Source organism: Neoarius graeffei, chromosome 17 (genome assembly GCF_027579695.1).
Source record: "Neoarius graeffei isolate fNeoGra1 chromosome 17, fNeoGra1.pri, whole genome shotgun sequence".
In the NCBI taxonomy this organism is placed as follows: domain Eukaryota; kingdom Metazoa; phylum Chordata; class Actinopteri; order Siluriformes; family Ariidae; genus Neoarius; species Neoarius graeffei.
In genome coordinates this window covers 10,061,714-10,079,523 of record NC_083585.1, presented here as the reverse complement: position 1 = coordinate 10,079,523, position 17,810 = coordinate 10,061,714, and the positions used below count along the sequence as shown (strand labels likewise).

Below are 17,810 nucleotides of genomic sequence, written 5' to 3'. Positions count from 1 at the left end.
TCAAACACTGAGACCTCAGTCCTGCAGATAAGTTATACAAACAATGCTTGTCAGGAATAGGAGGTGTGGAGCATAGTTCAATAGACACACATTCCTGAAACTCTTGTCAGAAAGAAAGTGTTTGTTAAGGAACGTCTACTAGTATAACAGTAATATTGTGAAACACACAGATGCACTAAGAGTCAGGAGAAAATTTGGAACAGACTATTTTAACACAGTGCTGATACCATCTGCTATCTTAACCATGACACACACTTTCCACTGATGAACAGAAACAAAGAAACAACTCACTACACCAGTCTTGGAAAGAGCCTTTACTTGAGACATCATTTTCCCCCCCTCGCAGTATAAATAATGATTTTAAAAGATTGATTTTCATTTTATACAAAAAAATACAAGACTGCGAAAATCTAATGTTTTGTGTTGAGAATGACATTGTAACTAAGTGGCATATGCTCAATAAAAGCATTTAAAAAAATAAATGACCTTTTGGAAAGTAAGAACAACAGGTGAGAGTTAAAAGAGCAAAGCAAACCAACAAAATCACATTCTTCTATTTTTTCCCCCCGTACCTAGCAGTCCACAAATTAACTGAATGCACGTGGTGTCTAGTGTTTGATTTTATGGGTTATTACATCATGTTTTGTGTACCTCAGAGTTGCATAAGTGGGTAATACTGTTTGTCCTGGTGACCAGGGCCTCATGACAGACAACCATCTTACTCACAGTTATCAGCCTCTCAATTATCATTCTAATACAGCAAGAGGCTCTTAATAACATGGCTGTGACACCATCACTAATATTTATATTTAGTATAAATACGGAGGTGATTATAGGAAATCATGCGCTCTGATTGGTCGAGAAATTCAGACTATTTCTCGATAATCACCTCGAGCGACTCAGCAAAATGGCGGCCAATCAGTTTGTGACCATAAGTGAGAAAGAATTACAAATGATGAAAGAAAACGCTGTTCCTAAAAGTACTAAAGATGCTACTGTACGAAGTTTGGTCTAAAACTATTCAAAGCTGGAGTTGTGACTTATTTTATCGATTTCAAAACAAAGGATTTTGTGTGACTCGGCGCAGATAAGTGACACAAGTCTGTGCCACAAAGTTATTACATTTGCATGCTGCTTTTGAAGTTTAAAATAAATTATTTTTTAAAAATAATCACCTGTGTATTTATACTAAAACAATTATCTGCCTCAGGCTCAGTGAATCAGTGAAGAATAACCTTGACTTCCTCTCAGTTATTATTCACTTCACCTTTGGCAAATAATTGTTAAATACAGAATAATGGTATTGTGTTATGGTTTCATTTTCATGTTATCATTCTCAGATACCAAAATGGAAAGAAGGAAAAAGTGTGCAATATCTGTCCTGCAGTTTTGCTGGTATAACTGTTTTTGCAGAAAATCCCACATTTTTGTGCCATTCAGTACATTGCATAGTCCTTTCTGTTCCAAAGATTGTCATTTCTAAATCACAGTTTGTTGAAAAAAAAAAAGGCTATGGACCTGAAATATATACATCTTTCAAGGCATAGTATAATTATCATTCATATTTACAACTGTACATATATTAGAACATGACGACTCATATTAACTACGCAAATGGAAGACTCACTGCTATGTATACGCAGGAAAATCCAACATGTTCAGTCTGTAATGTTCTCCCCAGAAAGACCTGACACATATGTTGAAAATAATATAAAGCTGATTGTCATTTCATTCACAAATTGATTACAGAACATTTATTTCTAGGTGAGCTGACTGATGAAAGACAGGTGTTAGACTGATAGTCCAAGGACAGGATGAGAAGAAGCCTCCTAAGACTCCATTAAAGGGTCGGCTTGGCAAGAAATGGAGCATTGGTTATCCTTTGGCATTTGGTAACCCTGTGACTGTGTAAAATCATTCCAGTTTAACACCATCACTGCACACCATTTCCATTTGTTCCTAAAAGACATCAGAATCATCCTCTTTTTTTAGTGGCTGGAAGCAAAACACTGTTCATTGAACAGTGTTCCTACATTGGACTGTAGTAACTCCCAGGTGATCCTCTCATCTTTCCATGGTACGATTCGACCAAGCCAGAGTCTCCTTTCTGACATGCTCTCCTCTTTTTTATTTCAGTCCTTACATTAGTGAGCAGTTCATCTTCCAGTGCACTGTTGCCAGTGATTAGGAGTTGCTACAGATACAGCAGGTAAAGAGCCGGAGAAATGTGCTCCTGTTGCTAGGCATTGAGGAAGTCAGGTGGGTATGCTCACCAGGCTTGCAGAGGACACTGTCGACAAAGAGAGAAAAAAAAAAAGAGTAAATGGCCAGACCTTAAAAAGCAGTACTATGCACAGTGCTACTGATGGTAATGTTAGCAGTGAAGTTATCAGTTCTCGTACCTCCTTTTTCCAATGAAACGTCCCCTATGGTATTGTTTGCTATTTCTATTTTTCTCTTTCCCTGTAAGGGCAGAGGCACATGACCCCGTCATGACCTGCTGGCCGACAAACAGTCTCACCTGATAAAGGTGAGGGCCAGCTGCTGGGACTAGAGCCTTTAGATGCTGCTTATGAGTCGAGGGGGTGCTTAGGACAAACAGGAGGCCAATAAAGCCAGAGTAGGTTTGTAATATCCCCCAGAAAGCCCACTGCCATTTGTTACACCACCCAAGTCAAATACAAGGGCTCTGATAAGGGAGAGGAGAACCTCAAAGTGCTCTTTTAGCAAGCTGAGGTATTACATACCTGAGGCACATTCAGTACCTCATAAACAGCTTCATATATACAGGACCAATCAAAAATTCGGACACACTTTCTAATTCAATTGTTTTTCTTTATTTTTATTTTATTCATTAAAAGTCACTTTATGTCATAAAGTAATGATGGATGTCGTTTCTCTTTACTTAGTTGAGCGGTTCTTGACATGGATTACTACAGTTGTGGAATAGGGCTATTTACTGTATTTTTATTATTTATTATTTACTGTTTGATCTCAAATGCATTAAGAAGGCAAGAAATTACAGTAATTAACTTTTGACGAGGCACACCTGTTAATTGAAAAGCATTCCAGGTGACTACCTCATGAAGCTGGTTAAGATAATGCCAATAGTGTGTAAAGCGTCATCAAGGGAAACGCTGGATACTTTAAAAAATCTAAAATATGAAACATATTTTGTTTTGGTTTTTTTTGTTTACCATATAATTCCATATATGTGCCAGATATTATTTCATAGTTTATGTCTTCAGTGTTCTACAATGTAGAAAATACAAAATACAGAAAAACCTATGAATGAGCAGGGGTGGATAAACTTTTGATTGGTACTGTAGATATTAAAATTAAATTATTTGATTACGTGTTACTAAAAGTTACTAATACTGTAAAGGTGTGTGTGTGTGTGTGTGTGTGTGTGTGTGTGTGTGTGTGTGTGTGTGTGTGTGTGTGTGTGAGAGAGAGAGAGACTCCGCTGTGAAGCGCACTGTCTGACATTAAGGCCAAGTCACGTCAGCTCATCAGCTAGTGGCCATCAGCAGTGCAGCGTGGGAAATTGAGCGTGTGAAAGCAGTTGAGTGAGGACTGCATTTCAGGCTAGAGCGCTCATAGCAGGTAGGGAGAAGTCAGAAAGGGGAAGAGGGAATTAGTGAGTGCACATGCCTCCCCACGGCAGGGAAACAAGAGCGACACACGAGCTTTAATTAAGAGCGAGGGTCATTTCCTGGTCTGATATTCTGAGTGCTGGTGCGGGAGTGGTGGACTAAAGAGTGGGCAGAGGGAAAGAGAGAAGCAGATATAGGCATGGGGGAGAGATATTAAAAACAGAGGAAAAGGGAAGATGGATGAAAATAAAGGAAAAATTGAGAAAGAAATATTGAAAGTATGAGTGAGTGACAGAGAAGAAAAGAAGAAAGAGAGACAGAGAGAGCAGTTTACATATCAGGACACTTGTGGCTATAGAGCACGGGTGACCGGTCAGTCAGGCCGTTTAAAGGAAATAGGTATTCTGAGGAGTATCACTACACGTGCTTGCTTTACTGATTCAGATGTGCAGTGAGCATGGATAAACTGAAGTGGCCCCTTAACGATTTCTGACTTTCCCAAATTCACCTTTCTCTAATTCTCTCATCTCCAGCTGTTGCCTCATTATTCATTTTATACACATCCTGTCTGCTTCAAATCGTAAAATAAATAAATAATAATAATTATTTTTTTTTTTAAATCCTCTGCTTGCTAAGGGTGTGTACATGTGAAAATTCTACAGATTTGGTCAGGCAATGTTAACATGGACACCATTTCACTTCACCACAGTGCAGGATTATTAAGTGAAACAGTATTTACCCAGTTGAGACCCCCCAGTTGAACCATCTTGTTTACAGGAGCATCCTAATATGACAGGGATTAAATAAATTGTCAGAATGAACACAACTAAGAGCTGGGATTAGTACAGTGATCACTGTGGATGTTTACTAGGAGCATGTCCTTTAGTGATAATCTGTATTTGCTGCATATTAGTGAAGCATTATTAATAGTTAAGAAAAAAATTGTTGATTTTGTTTTTTTCATTCCCCAAACAAAAAATATCATTTGAAAGCTGCAGGATAGAGCCCAGAATGCTTAAACTTTCCAAAAGCATGACTGAAGGGATACATGCAGAACACACAAGCTTACATAGCTACATTATGGCAGAAGCAATAAAACAGAGGTGAAACTAGGAGCACATGACTGACCTGTTTGGTGGAGGACATTGAGCTGAGGGTGCTGAGGCTGTTGTTGTCTGTCACTACCATGGCTGACGGAAAGCGTGACGGGTGGGAATACTGTGGTGGCTCCTGCTTATGTGGGTACACTGTGAAAAGGGCACAGCAAGCAGATGAAGGGTCACGTGTGGGTCAAAAATGCATGCATGTAGTAAGAGTACAAATGAGTTAATTTTCTTAAATATTTAGTTGTTTTGAGTGAGTTGCATGTGTTATGTTTATCCACATGGAAACCAAACGTTACATTTAAATTTACATTCAGGCATCCAGCAGATACCTGGATGTTCAAACAGCTGAAGGGAAATAAATACAGTAAATAATCAAAAAGAAGACAACTCAATGGACTAACCTTGACTATTGTCTATCAAGGTATAGAAGAGTATATTGTATCCATGGTGCAAGTGCCCTTGAGCAAGGCACCTAACCCCCAATTGCTCCCCGGGCACTGTAGCATAGCTGCCCACTGTTCTGGGTATGTGGGTATGCTCATTGCTCACTTGTGTGCGCATACGTGTGTTGATTGCTTCACATGAGTTAAATGCAGAGGAGGAATTTTGCTGTGCTCTAGTGTACATGTGACAAATAAAGCCTTCTTCTTCTTAGTCTCATTGTGTATACTTATCAGAAGCATGTCCTTCAATGATAATCTAGGTTTGATGCATATTAGTGTTGGATAAAAACAACCAAGTTCATAACCAGAAAGACTAGAGAGCAGGTTTGTAACAAGTCAAGCCAATTTATTTTTATAGTGCTTTTAACAATAGACATTGTCACAAAGCAGCTTTACAGAAAAATAAAGATTTTAAACATATGAACTAACAAAATGTATCCCTAATGAGCAAGCCTGAGGCAACGATGGCAAGGAAAAACTCCCTGAGACGACACGAGGAAGAAACCTTGAGAGGAACCAGACTCAAAAGGGAACCCATCCTCATTTGGGTGATAACAGATAGCGTAATTATAAATAACTTGTTTCTATAATTATGTCCTATATGATAAAGTGCCATTGTGTAACCAGGACATTCATTATAGTTTGAACGTGAAGTCTATTTTGTTGTTTATCAACTGTTCACTGATGAAGACTTGAGTGCAAGACGGTTCATGACAACTGCAGTCCTCAAGTTATCATGGCAATTGTAGTCCTAAGTCACTGTAGCAAAACTGTAAATGTCCAGAGCCGTCTTCTAAGGGTATCTTTAGACTGTCCATATGGGGCCATCCTCCACAGGAGCGATGTGATGAGAACTTCAGCCAGATGTAGGGCATCAAGATGGCTCAGGCAGGTCCAAAGAGCAGGAGAGACCAGCATCACTGGACTCAACAAGGATTGAAGTGCTCTAGCGGGTAACTAAAAGGACACTTTTCAAACTTGTGAGTATCTAAGTAAGTAAATAAACAAGTACAAAGTTTGGAATGTTTTCTTTTTTAAGTATAGCTGTACATGTAAGAGAAGAGAGTAGACTTACTATGTGAGTGTGTAACGGCGGCCATGAAGGGCTGTTGGCTCATGTGGCTGTGGGACTGTTGCATGAGGCTCTGTTGGTGAGAGCTATGCAGCTGCTGTGAGAACTGTACGGGCTGTAGGGTAGCCAGGCTTCCTGCCACACTGTTGATTACTGGCACCGTCTGTGCCTGTGATGTGCTCAGACCTGGACAAAAATTTACACAATGTTTATGATGCCACTGATTCCACTCCTGGTTGGAATCAGGCACATTAAAGGAGAGGAAATACAAACATTCCCAGACCATCATGTCTGCAAGACTGGGGTTGACAACCAGTGGCGATGAATATGAAATGCTGAAGACAGAGTAAGTAAGAGAGAGCACTAACCCTGTGCAATGGCCATGACTCCAGAAATGGGCATAATGAGGTTCTGTGTTTGCTGGTGAGCATGGTGGGAGCTGTGGATGTTGGTCAAGGTGCTAACCGGTGGAAGACCTCCACCTGATACTGAGATCTGCCACGAGAAAAACACAGAGACTCAGTCAAAGGATGTCTAACTACCATTAGGCAAGGGACTGCATTCTAGTACAAGTGCCAAACTTTCGCCTCCTAAACCTTAGATCAGTTACCAGTAAAAGGATTGAGATGGTTTTATCAAAAGTTCTGCAGTGGTATCTTTTAAAACATGAATGACAATGGGTATTTTTGAATAGGCTGCTGGTTATAGAGGAGGCTTTCCTCAGAAACCTGTCTGAGGGCAAAGATAAGCCACAATTATCCTCCTTTCCTCCTCATGCTGATTAAGGTTCTACTCACTGACACAAGTGCACTAGAAAGTTCCAATGAATTTGAGTCAGAACATAGCTAAATTAAACAAGTCAATATCTCTGATATATAAAGAAGATTAGAACATCGAAGGTGACTGAAGTTTGTCTAGCTGAAAGTTCAATATTTGGATAGAGCAGGGGGTGGGGTCAGATGTTCTCCTCCTGCAGCACCCCAGCTTAATCGAGCATTGCTGTCAGACCACTTGCCAGAGTAAGCAAAGCTCCACCCGCTACTTCTTCCTCCGTGGCATATAATCAATAACAACAGAATGTTTCTTTGTCAGGTTTATTGGCATAGCCATGGTCATGCCCTGCTCATAGTAACACCATAGCTGCCCTGTGGCACACAGTGGACTAAACCTTACTGTCTACTGGAGTGTCAACTGAAAGAAGAACAATGCAGTGTTTGTTGGGCTACACAGCAGTCAATGCCAGCGGCTATCGGGGGCCCTGTTCAGCGTTGCTGTATCAAAAGTAGGCCTTGGCTTATCTTATCTGAGGCAGGAGTGGCCAGGTGTGCTCACCATCTTGGCGTCAGGTGACAGCAGGCCGTGGCTGGGGTCCAGTGCTGCAGGAGAGACCTGCTGCAATACAGATTGGCTACTCGTCATGCTGTGGTGATTGATAGTGCTGGAGGAGCTGACTTCACTGGGACCCTGGTTGTACCTGACAGCTGAGGAGAGAGAGAGAGAGAAAAATTACTTTTTGAAATTTGTCTTGGCTTGGCTTGCTGGATGTTTGTCACACGAGTCTACACAAGTCTATGGAAGAGATTTGGGCCTCTCCATGTGTTTTCACATTAGCAACAAGTTGCCAGAGATGCTTCTGTCTGCCTTCTGGCCCCAGACCAGTTAAAGCAGCGCAAACAAACTCCACTACGGATACATGCTCAACAGAGTCAAGGCCAGTGGACATGTAGCCTTTCGCTCATAACACCACAAACTCATGGTGGCCTGTGCTTCCCAGGCCACTTTAAACATTCTCTGATTTGACTTTGAGTAAAAACATACACGTTTTAAAATTCAAAATTGAAGATTCTTTTAATGGGATAATTTGAGTCTCATGTCAAGTTCTGGGAGTCTACTTTCCAGAGATTTCAGTCATCTCTTCTGTAGTGGGTGTTTGCAAATCCCAGCCTCCCCTGACCAAGCAAACATTAAAAAATCAATGACGGTGTCAAATACTTCTGTTGATATGCAGGCAGTACCTCATTTAAGCTCCAGTATCAATCTGACAGAGACATCGACTGCGATTACCTAAAATAACACACCAAGAGCAGGATCTTTGCAAGCCCTAGAACTGACCAGACCATGACATAGATCACCTAAACATTGCCACACATTACGAAAGGCACCTTGTACTACACAAATATCATAGGTATAGCAGTATGAAACACGTACTTCTAAGTGGCAAACAACTTTTTTTTTTTTTTTTACCAAAGTGTCAGTGACCACATTTCATCCATCATGTGGTTCATTAGCTAGACATCAGACTAGGGTTTCTCCACAGAAGGCCACAAACCTGTTTCTGCATGCAGCCAACTCTCTCACAACTCTACAGCATCTTGTAAACACCGATAGCAGACAATAAAGCACTCCATCGGGCCCATGGACCCCTGACCACACAATGGACCAACCACCATAAACAGACTTTATTTTATAGGCCTATACCCTGTAAAAGTGTCAGGGGGAGGACGGGGCTATTCACCGGGGGCATTGTCTGCCTTTGTCTGCTATTCACCTAGGATGCACAGACTGCTGCTCTCTCTCCCTCTCTCTCTCTCTCAGCCAGGCTGGTTTGTATGTCTGATCCAGTCTGACCAGCAGGAGAGCTCTGTTTCCAAGGCAACAAGGAAGCAAAATATGGTCTTTGACAACACAGGGCAGGAGCAATGCAGGACAAAAACATCAGATGCCAGAATCAAGTCTAACTATCCCAGCTCAGAGTATACATTAAAAAAGTTGTAATATACCTGTTCAATTGTCAGTCCTTGGTCTAGAAACATAGTGGAATAAGCCAGATAAAAAATACAGAATCCAGAGGATGGTAAGTGCAGAAGGGGTGTGGTAGCAGGGAGTGGGAGCAAGGACTAAAAAGCTTCAGTTCTCCCTGGGACCCATGTAATATCAAAGCCCTGGTGCCCAACCCCAGGCAATAGTCTTTACAATGCTGCTGCATATGAGAGACCTCCTGGGTGTGTGCAGGACGTACATGTCCTTTCAGCATGGCTGTGGGCTTCACGGTAAGTGTGGGGACAGCTGAACCCAGGAGTTCTGTGCAAAGGTCATCCAGAAGAGCACTGCACCATAAACTACAATGTTCTACACCATGGCCCACCAGTTGAGGGGAATTCTTTCATTAAGAAACTTGAAATTTTCATCATCAGAATTGTCCATGAGTCTGATTTGAAGATTTGATAAAAGAGAGAGACAGATTTAATAATTTAATGTGGCTATCAATATTGGGGCTATCCATTCATGGTATAGAAGTATATAAATATATCTGCATTCCACTGGAACCCAAAACAGAGGTAAAGAAAAGAGCCAAAATCTCAAATACATAGTTCCTAACTCCTATACCCAATAGCATGTTAAGATCAATAAAAGGTCAATAAAGCTGTAATAAGAGAACTGACCCTTCAGTGACCTTTTCCTTCTGACCTAAGCTTGATGTGATTTGAGAAAAGGGGTAGAAAAAAGGGGCTTCACCCACAACCAACTTTAGCCACAGCAGAAGGAGTGATCAGTCCTGTCTGGTAAAAAAAAAGACCCAATACTAGCGGACAGCTCCTGCTGCTCTGCTCCCGTCCCAGATTCAACTGCCATACTCTAGTTCATAAAGGTAGGGGGAGGGTTCTAGCATCTCCTCCCCTACCCCAACAGAGATAAATGAACCTAGGTTACAGTCACTTCTAATACACCATGGACAATGGGGCTTCCTGCTAGGAGAGAGTAAAGAGAGCAGGGGACAGGGGAGCCCCTTATCAAAGGTCTGGGAGATGTAGTAGCTGAGGGTTTTAATTGTCAATTAAGCATGCATAATACAGACTGTGTCTTAGCAACATGATGAGGGAAACCTGCTGAGCCATTCTTATTGGGTCAGGCTTCTACACTGAAAAACATCTGATGCTGCTGGCAGGATGCCTTGTAAGCACCTAAACCCCCAGTTAAGGAAGAGCTTAGTAGAGTAGAGTCTTCCTTTTGTGAAACCAACACCCCTACGCCTTAGTCCTTAGTTTCTGCCCCTTTCCAACCTAACACAACACTCCGGTGACCCTGCCTCTCCTTGCAACCCGGGGTCATTGACTGGCCAGGTGTGCAGGAGGGAAAATCCATAAGCAAACAAACAAGCCCCTCACAGCCAACAGGTATCCACAAGATTAAAAGTATGTTCAAGGAAAACAAGCAATCTCTTCTTTAAGAAGAAGCCTTTATTTGTCACATGCACACTCAAGCACAGTGAAATTCATCTCTGCATTTAACCCATCTGAAGCAGTGAACACACACATGCACACACACAAGTCAGCAATGAACACACACACATACCCAGAGCAGTGGGCAGCTATGCTACAGCGCCCGGGGAACAATTGGGGGTTAGGTGCCTCACTCAAGGGCACTTCAGCCCAACCTCAGGCAAAAGCTGCCCCATGTTAACCTAATCACATGTCTTTGAACTGTGAGGGAAAACGGAGCATCCAGAGGAAACCCACACAGACAAGGGGAGAACATGCAAACTCCACACAGAAAGGCCCTTGTCGGCCGCTGGGCTCAAACCCAGAACCTTCTTGCTGTGAGGCAACAGTGCTAACCAGTACACCACCGTGCCGCCTTTCTGATCTTTTAACACAATTTTTTATTATTTTAGCGTCTTGCTATTTCAAGCTAGGTCAATGTATCTCTCTGGGTATGTGCTTTATTAGATAAATCAGAAGAGAAGCCAGCAGTAAAATGATGACCTTACAGGGACAACAATACTACTGCCATGTTGTTATCCTGCTTGTTTGACCTGAGGCTGACCCTGGTACTGATCCCAGGTACATGTGGATTGTCATAAAGACATTTCCAGAGCTGATAATAGAAAATGCATATGCAAGGTGCACTCTAATTAAGCACATCTCTTCTCATCCTAATGCTGACCTCACCTGTCTCAACTCGTTCTATTTTCCCATAGAAATGGTGTTGAATCTAATGACAAACATTGTTTTTCACCTCCACTGCTATCAAACACTACAGCCCTGATAACAGGCTTGGCTCAGTAACCTGACCTACATTCACAACTGAGGCATAAATTAGTTTAACTGGAGGTGAGAGAATAGTGAAATATGGTTACCTTGCATCTTGCTGGGTGGAGAGGTGCTGGCCTGGGAATGGTGTGGCGAGCTGTGTGTGAGCAGGGGGTTGATACTTTGCCCTCCATAGGCATCCATAGCCAGTTTCTGTCTGAAGGCTTCCTCTTTGCGCCGATTGGCGAACCAGTTGTAAACACGCACCTCTGTAACTAAATTGGTACCAAGCCCTTGGGCTTTAGATGGTGATACACCTCTCTGGAGACACTCTGCCCTAAATGGAGACAAAAAACATGTTTAGTCAACGCAATTTATGGTCTATTATGTAAGATTGCAAAGTGTAAAAGATGCTGGAAATATTGATATTACATATTGTAATCATTAGAAATGTATAAAATATGATACATGCAGCATTACCGATTGCATTCTTCTACCAGAGCCTCCCGCTCTTCTTTACTTGGGTTCTTCTGTCGTTCATAGGCCTGGTAGAGGATCTGCTGGGACGCAGGCCCCCACTTAAAGCGATTACGTCTGAGTTTCTTGAGGGCCGGTTCAGTGCCAGCATCGTCTCCAGGCTGTCCCATGTTCGGTCCAGACTGACTGAACTCTGGGAAAAGAAGCAGCACCTGATCCTGACTGCCTTTGTCTGTCATACTACTGCCAGACCCATGTGATGCTTGGTTGAATTCTGTAAAAATAAAGAAAGTGTTTTTGGTGTACATGTGCTACTACATAAATATGTAGTTTGACAGTCTGTGCATTTATGAGCGCCTGGATACTCAGGTATATGGCCAGTGTAACCTGCTCAAATTGAATTGTCATGTGATTAAGCCTAGAGGGCCAGAAGGGAGTAAATAAGGTTATGGCACAAAAAAAAAATGTTTAGATCAATAAAGTATCAGAGAGAGGCTTTTTGTTTACAAATCCGGTATCTTAGTCAGATTTTGTACCAAAGCAAATATAAATTTTATATATATATATATATATATATATATATATATATATATATATATATATATATATATATATACTGTATAGTACTGTGCAAAAGTCCTTGGCGCCCTATTTTTTTCATACAAACTTTGTTATAGATTTCTGTTTTATGACTTCTACATTATCGAGTCAGTACAAAAATATCTTAGAGTTCTAAACATTTTTTTCCAGCACAAAATTAAATGTTACGGGGAAAAAAGGTTTGTATTTGAGCAGCATATTCTATAAGAGACCACTTTTCAGATTAATAAAGAAAACATGATGAAGGGTTTTGATGCAAAATGAAGAAGCACATGTGACAAAGTGTCCAGAAGAACTGGGGCTGGTTCTGTAAGATGCTCAGTAAAACCTACAGATCGTTTCCACATAAAACTGAACTCACTGGACCTGAGACGGATTTTTTTTTTAAAGCAAACAGTCGTCTCACATCAAATACTGGGACAATTCTTCAGCAGAGAGGCCAAAATTATGAAATTATTAAGATTACCTTAACTTGTCAGCTCAGTGTTATTGCTAAAGTCTGGAATCCAAGGCAAAATGTACTGAAAACCATATTTAAAACTCATCACCCCAATTATAGCAATGCTATAGCTTCAGAGAAATCTTTGTTTGAATTTTAAGAAATGAAAGTTCAGTTTTCTGACGCAATTCCGTTACTGACATTTCTTTCCTCATAAAAGATTTTGTGTTCAGAGTTAAACAGCCAATTTTTCTATAAATTTTTAGGGTCAAAAGATACTCTATACAGTGTGAAATTTTTATTTAATACCATTATGTAATATTGAGTACAGCAACTAAAAAAGTTACCACATTTTACTGTGAATGTAATTCTGTTACTGAAGAACGACCGACTGACTTCGTTTCATTTATTATGGCTTACTGCTCTTTATATATTTAATATTGAAACATTTCATTTCATTATTTTAAGCCTTTTTTGGTCTACAGCATTTCCTTACATGCGCCTAAGACTTTTGCACAGGACTATATATATAAATTAATAACAACTGTAATTATAACAATTATATAACAATTAATTGAGTTGTACATGAGCTGATAGGTGACGAGGCCTGGAGCACCGAGATGTCTCTAACCCCTTTGGACACAAGGAAAAATGCTATGGAACTTCATGTGTACAACTGTATACATTATGTTCAAAGGGGATAATCCATGTACGATGAGATTGAATGGAATAACTGTTTTATTGTATCCACATTCACTGGATTTTGATGAACAGAGGGTTTTTTTTTTATTTGCTAAATAAAAACTTTATACAAAATGTCCAACAAAATAATTTCCGCTTAGAATGTAAACAAACCGGTGAAATGACAGGAACAATCTGTGAAAAAATGCTATAATAATAATAATAATAATAATAATAATAATAATAATAATAATAATAATAATAATTCTTGAAAAATAAAAAAAGATACGTTCTTACCATCAAATACTTTCATTCCCTATTTTGTTGCTTTTTTGTATTTGGGGGGTTTTGTTTTCGAGTAGAGTTTTTATTTTTTACGCTCCTCCATTTTGTTTTTCTCTACTCACAGTATATAAGCTGATAGCCTAGAGGAGCCAATCAGAGCGTATGATTGCTCATATCCAGTGAATGTGAATAGACTATATATTTATTTATTTATTTATTTTTGAGATGATATATGCTAAACTTGATGAGTGAACTTACGTCGCAAAATCTCGCGCTGCTTCCTGACGTACCAGGTATAAAGAGCCGCGCGCTTCTGTGTCTTCATGGGCGTGCCTTTGTTCAGGTGTTGGGACAGGTGTGATTGGTTGAGGCCGGTGACGTCAACCACCTCGCGCTGCGGAATGTTGTGCTGCTGCATGTAGGCCTTGATCATGCGCGCGGCGCGCCACGGGTCCTCTCTGCGCGCGCAGGCACAAACACACAAGGGTTTTATTTTTATTTGGTTATTCTTTTTATATGAAAAAATAAATAAATAAATAAATATACGTGTCCAAATTTATATGAGCATTTTGTCAGAATTTAGAATCAATAAAATGTTTGCTTGTAGTTATTGATTATTAATAACACAGAAACCCAGTAATGTCCAGGTTGTGTATGAGAGCTCCAGTCTCAAATAACCTTCAGACCTGCAGACTGATAACAGCGTGGGGTTTAATGGCCTGTGTGAACACTGTCCCTCTGTCCGTGCAGGGTTAAAGCGGTGTTCGAGCTCACACACGACTGTTAATCAGCCTAATAAACGATCGTTAATCATCGCTTTCAGTGGGCTGTAAATACTGCCCAAGGTGAGACCTACAGATTTAATTGGATAAACACAATTCATTCTGATGGGATTTCATCACAGAAGCACGTGTTTATTCAAAATAATTAAAAAAGAAAAACAGAGAGAATTTCTCCGTTCGGCTGAGTCGCGCCATATGGGGTGTACAAATGGGGTTTCCCTTTTAAAGAAATATTACTTTCGTGACTGTTATTTATTTGCATATATAAATGTATATACGGTTATTTGTAAAATAGACTACATTTCCCATACAGCATTTGAACCAAGGACAAAGAAAAGAGAAACGTTGGGGGGGGGGGGGGGGGGGGATAAGGCGCTTGGGTAAGAATAATAAAGGCCTCGAATTATGTAGAAAATTACACATTAGCAATAATAATAATAAAAATAATAATAATAATAGTGCTTTAAAAAGTACTGTATTATTGATCTACTTGAGTAAAAATGTTGAGGTAATTTCAGGATAAATAGCTGCCACATGAACACACTGCTGAATTCGGTGTAGTGTTCAGTGTGTTAATTCCCTGAACAAGACTGAGGAAATTCACAAAAAGCAATGATTCAAAATATCCATCACTGCTCTGCTTTGCGCACTGAAATGTCGGAAGTTCTGTCGGCGAAAATACATTTCAGATTTATTCATTAAAAATTAAGTCCATAGAAGCGGCTAAATAATAATAATAATAATAATAATAATAATAATAATAATAATAATAAGACCCGTGTTATAAAAGAACAAATGGAAGAGGAGCGCGTGCTGAAGCGCAGAGAACACTCACCTGGGACTGAAGGCTTTACCATCAGAACAATCAGTGAGATTCGAACAAATCTTTCTGTCCTGCTTGATTTGGAGTGTGACACCATACTCTCACACTCTCTCTCTCTCTCACACACTCTCTCTCACACACTCTCTCTCTCACACTCTCTCTCACACAGTAACTTACAGCTGAGGGAGAAGCTGCTTTATGCCTTTTGACAATGAATAACCAGATCTCCATTCACGCTAATCATACGCCACTGTGTATCTTTCAGTTGATGATTTATAGAATAAAATTAATAAGAAGTCAACGCCACGTGGTTTAGTTTGGGTTTTTCAAACTGCATTTTGCGATGCTGATGCTGCGGCTTCAAGAATAAAAATCGGCCTCCAGCATCAGTATAATACCCTGGGAATTCACTCCTTCAACCAAATTAGGCCACAGCTTGTTATTAATGACTTCAACAAATATGTTAAAAGCTTAAAAATTATTATTATTATTATTATTATTATTATTATTATTTGTTGTTGTTGTTGTTGTTGTTGTATTGAAGAATATTATTATAGCATCATTCATAAATTACTAATTACAAAACTCTTCTTTAAATTAATTACTACATTTTAGATTACAGAAATACATTTTTATAGAAGTGATCTCAATTCCCAGTGTTAGATATTTTTTTTGTTATTATTATTATAAAATTAAAAGGGGGGGGGATCTGAAGGCCGGAGTAAATTATAATCCTAACGAAAGGTGAAATAGCATTGACCATTTCTCCTGGAGAGCGCTGTGAGTTAATGATAAATAGAGCTTCTTCAGTTGATATTTCGCTAAGGCAAAGAAATAATAACCAGGTGGATAATTAGTAACCAGAATGTTAAAAGATGGATTTGGCGCGTGGTTTTAAATTTGTAAACACCGCTATAGCCTCAACTTTATTCTAGTGACTGTATAATAAACACTGCAATGTGGGATTTTAGACCTAATCTTTCTACTTCTAAAGAATTTCTAGAAAATATTGTTTCTAATGTTATGATTATTGTTGAGAGTCATAAACTTCACCGTGTTTATAAAGAAATAATTCTGTACCTGGAGAATAAATTATTTCAAATTTTGTTTTAAATAGTTGGAGACACTTCGACACGTTTTTTTGTTCCATTAAATGCTCAACTGCAACTGCAACAACAACAATAATAATAATAATAATAATAATAATAATAATAATAATAATAATAATAATAATACATTTTCCGACTTTAAGGTTTTGTGTTTTATTTAATCTAAAGTTAGATAATTTAGTATGACAACTGAAAAAAGAGCACTCGATTTTGTTTGTTTGTTTTTAAGCACACTGTTTGAGCTCTCAGGGTGAGAGGACATGAGGAGGGCCACTCACGCCAGCATGCGGTCCACCTCTGCGCGCTGCTCGGCCGCCTCCTCGGTGTTGAGGGACTGCAGCTCCTTCAGGATCGGCGGCGTGTCGTAATCATCTCCGTCCTCCGAGCCTTCGTCCCCCGACAGTTTTCCTTTACTGTGCCCGTTGGTCAGGGTGTGAAATACCGGCTTGGCCTCCACGTCGCTGCCGTTTGTCTTCGCCGCCGACGGAGACATGTGCAGGTTCTCCAGTTTAACTCCGTAGCTGGCCGGACTCGGCTCCATGTCGTCCAGCGCCTGGATCAAAACATCTCGGGTAACTCCGGAGTCTAACAGGGCGCTTAAAAGCTCCTGCTGTAAAGATGTCAACTTGGACACCATGTTTGCGAACATCCAAGAAAATGCCCACCTTGATGAGGAGGTAAAGAGAGAAATTTACACAAAGCTCTATAATTTCCCTCTCCTCTCCACCTCCCGCGCGTAAAAAGTCCCCCTGAGAAAGACACCTGCCTGATGAAGCCCAGCCACTTCCCCACTCGCTATAACTTGCCATGATGCTTTAGAAGGGCGGGGCATCGACTAATGAGTGGGCGGGGCTCTGTAACCACTGCTGTTTCTGTCCTGTCCTTTATGCAAATGAGCAGAGCAGGCTGTCACAGACGGGCAGGTAGAGCCGTGTTTACACTGCAGCTCTGCACCTTTTATTGGCCTCTCTTATCAGCAACTTCACTGAACTTTGGACTCTGTCACATTCACAATGTTGTGAAGGGGAATAATAATAATAATAATAATAATAATACAAACGATTAAACAGTTAAACATAGGGATAAATAAAATATGTATATTTATGCATATTGATAGGCTACTTTAATTGAACTTTGGAACTAAAATAAAAGCAATATGCACAATACTGTGCATACAGTTTTACATTTATTATTATTATTATTATTATTATTATTATTATTATTATTATTATTATGCAGTCAGAGATGTCAGTGTGGGGGTCAGTGAGGAGCAGGTGTATAGGGCGAACCTGTATCTGGGCATTGGACACAAATTTGAGGAAGTCAGGAAAACAAAAAATATTTTGTTTGAGGGATTTTGTTTCCAG

General features: G+C 40.0%; 1 protein-coding gene across 3 annotated transcripts; it reads right to left on the bottom strand.

The window, feature by feature from the left end:
* Positions 1–1,585: 1,585 nt before the first annotated feature.
* On the bottom strand, positions 1,586–17,092 carry hnf1ba (HNF1 homeobox Ba). 3 transcript variants are annotated; one of them, XM_060898016.1, is made up of 10 exons: positions 16,722–17,092; positions 13,988–14,187; positions 11,728–11,998; positions 11,355–11,584; positions 7,550–7,698; positions 6,586–6,712; positions 6,221–6,403; positions 4,725–4,843; positions 4,336–4,380; positions 1,586–2,290 (listed from the first exon to the last, which is right to left on the bottom strand). In XM_060898016.1, the coding sequence occupies exons 1-10, from the start codon at positions 17,090–17,092 to the stop codon at positions 2,270–2,272; spliced, it is 1,716 nt and encodes a 571-aa protein (XP_060753999.1). In that variant the 3' UTR covers positions 1,586–2,269. The 3 variants fall into 3 exon arrangements, with proteins under 3 accessions (XP_060753999.1, XP_060754000.1, XP_060754001.1); XM_060898017.1 differs by lacking the exon at positions 4,336–4,380; XM_060898018.1 differs by lacking the exon at positions 4,336–4,380 and having other exon boundaries at positions 11,728–11,917; positions 16,722–17,080.
* Between the last annotated feature and the right edge of the window lie 718 nt (positions 17,093–17,810).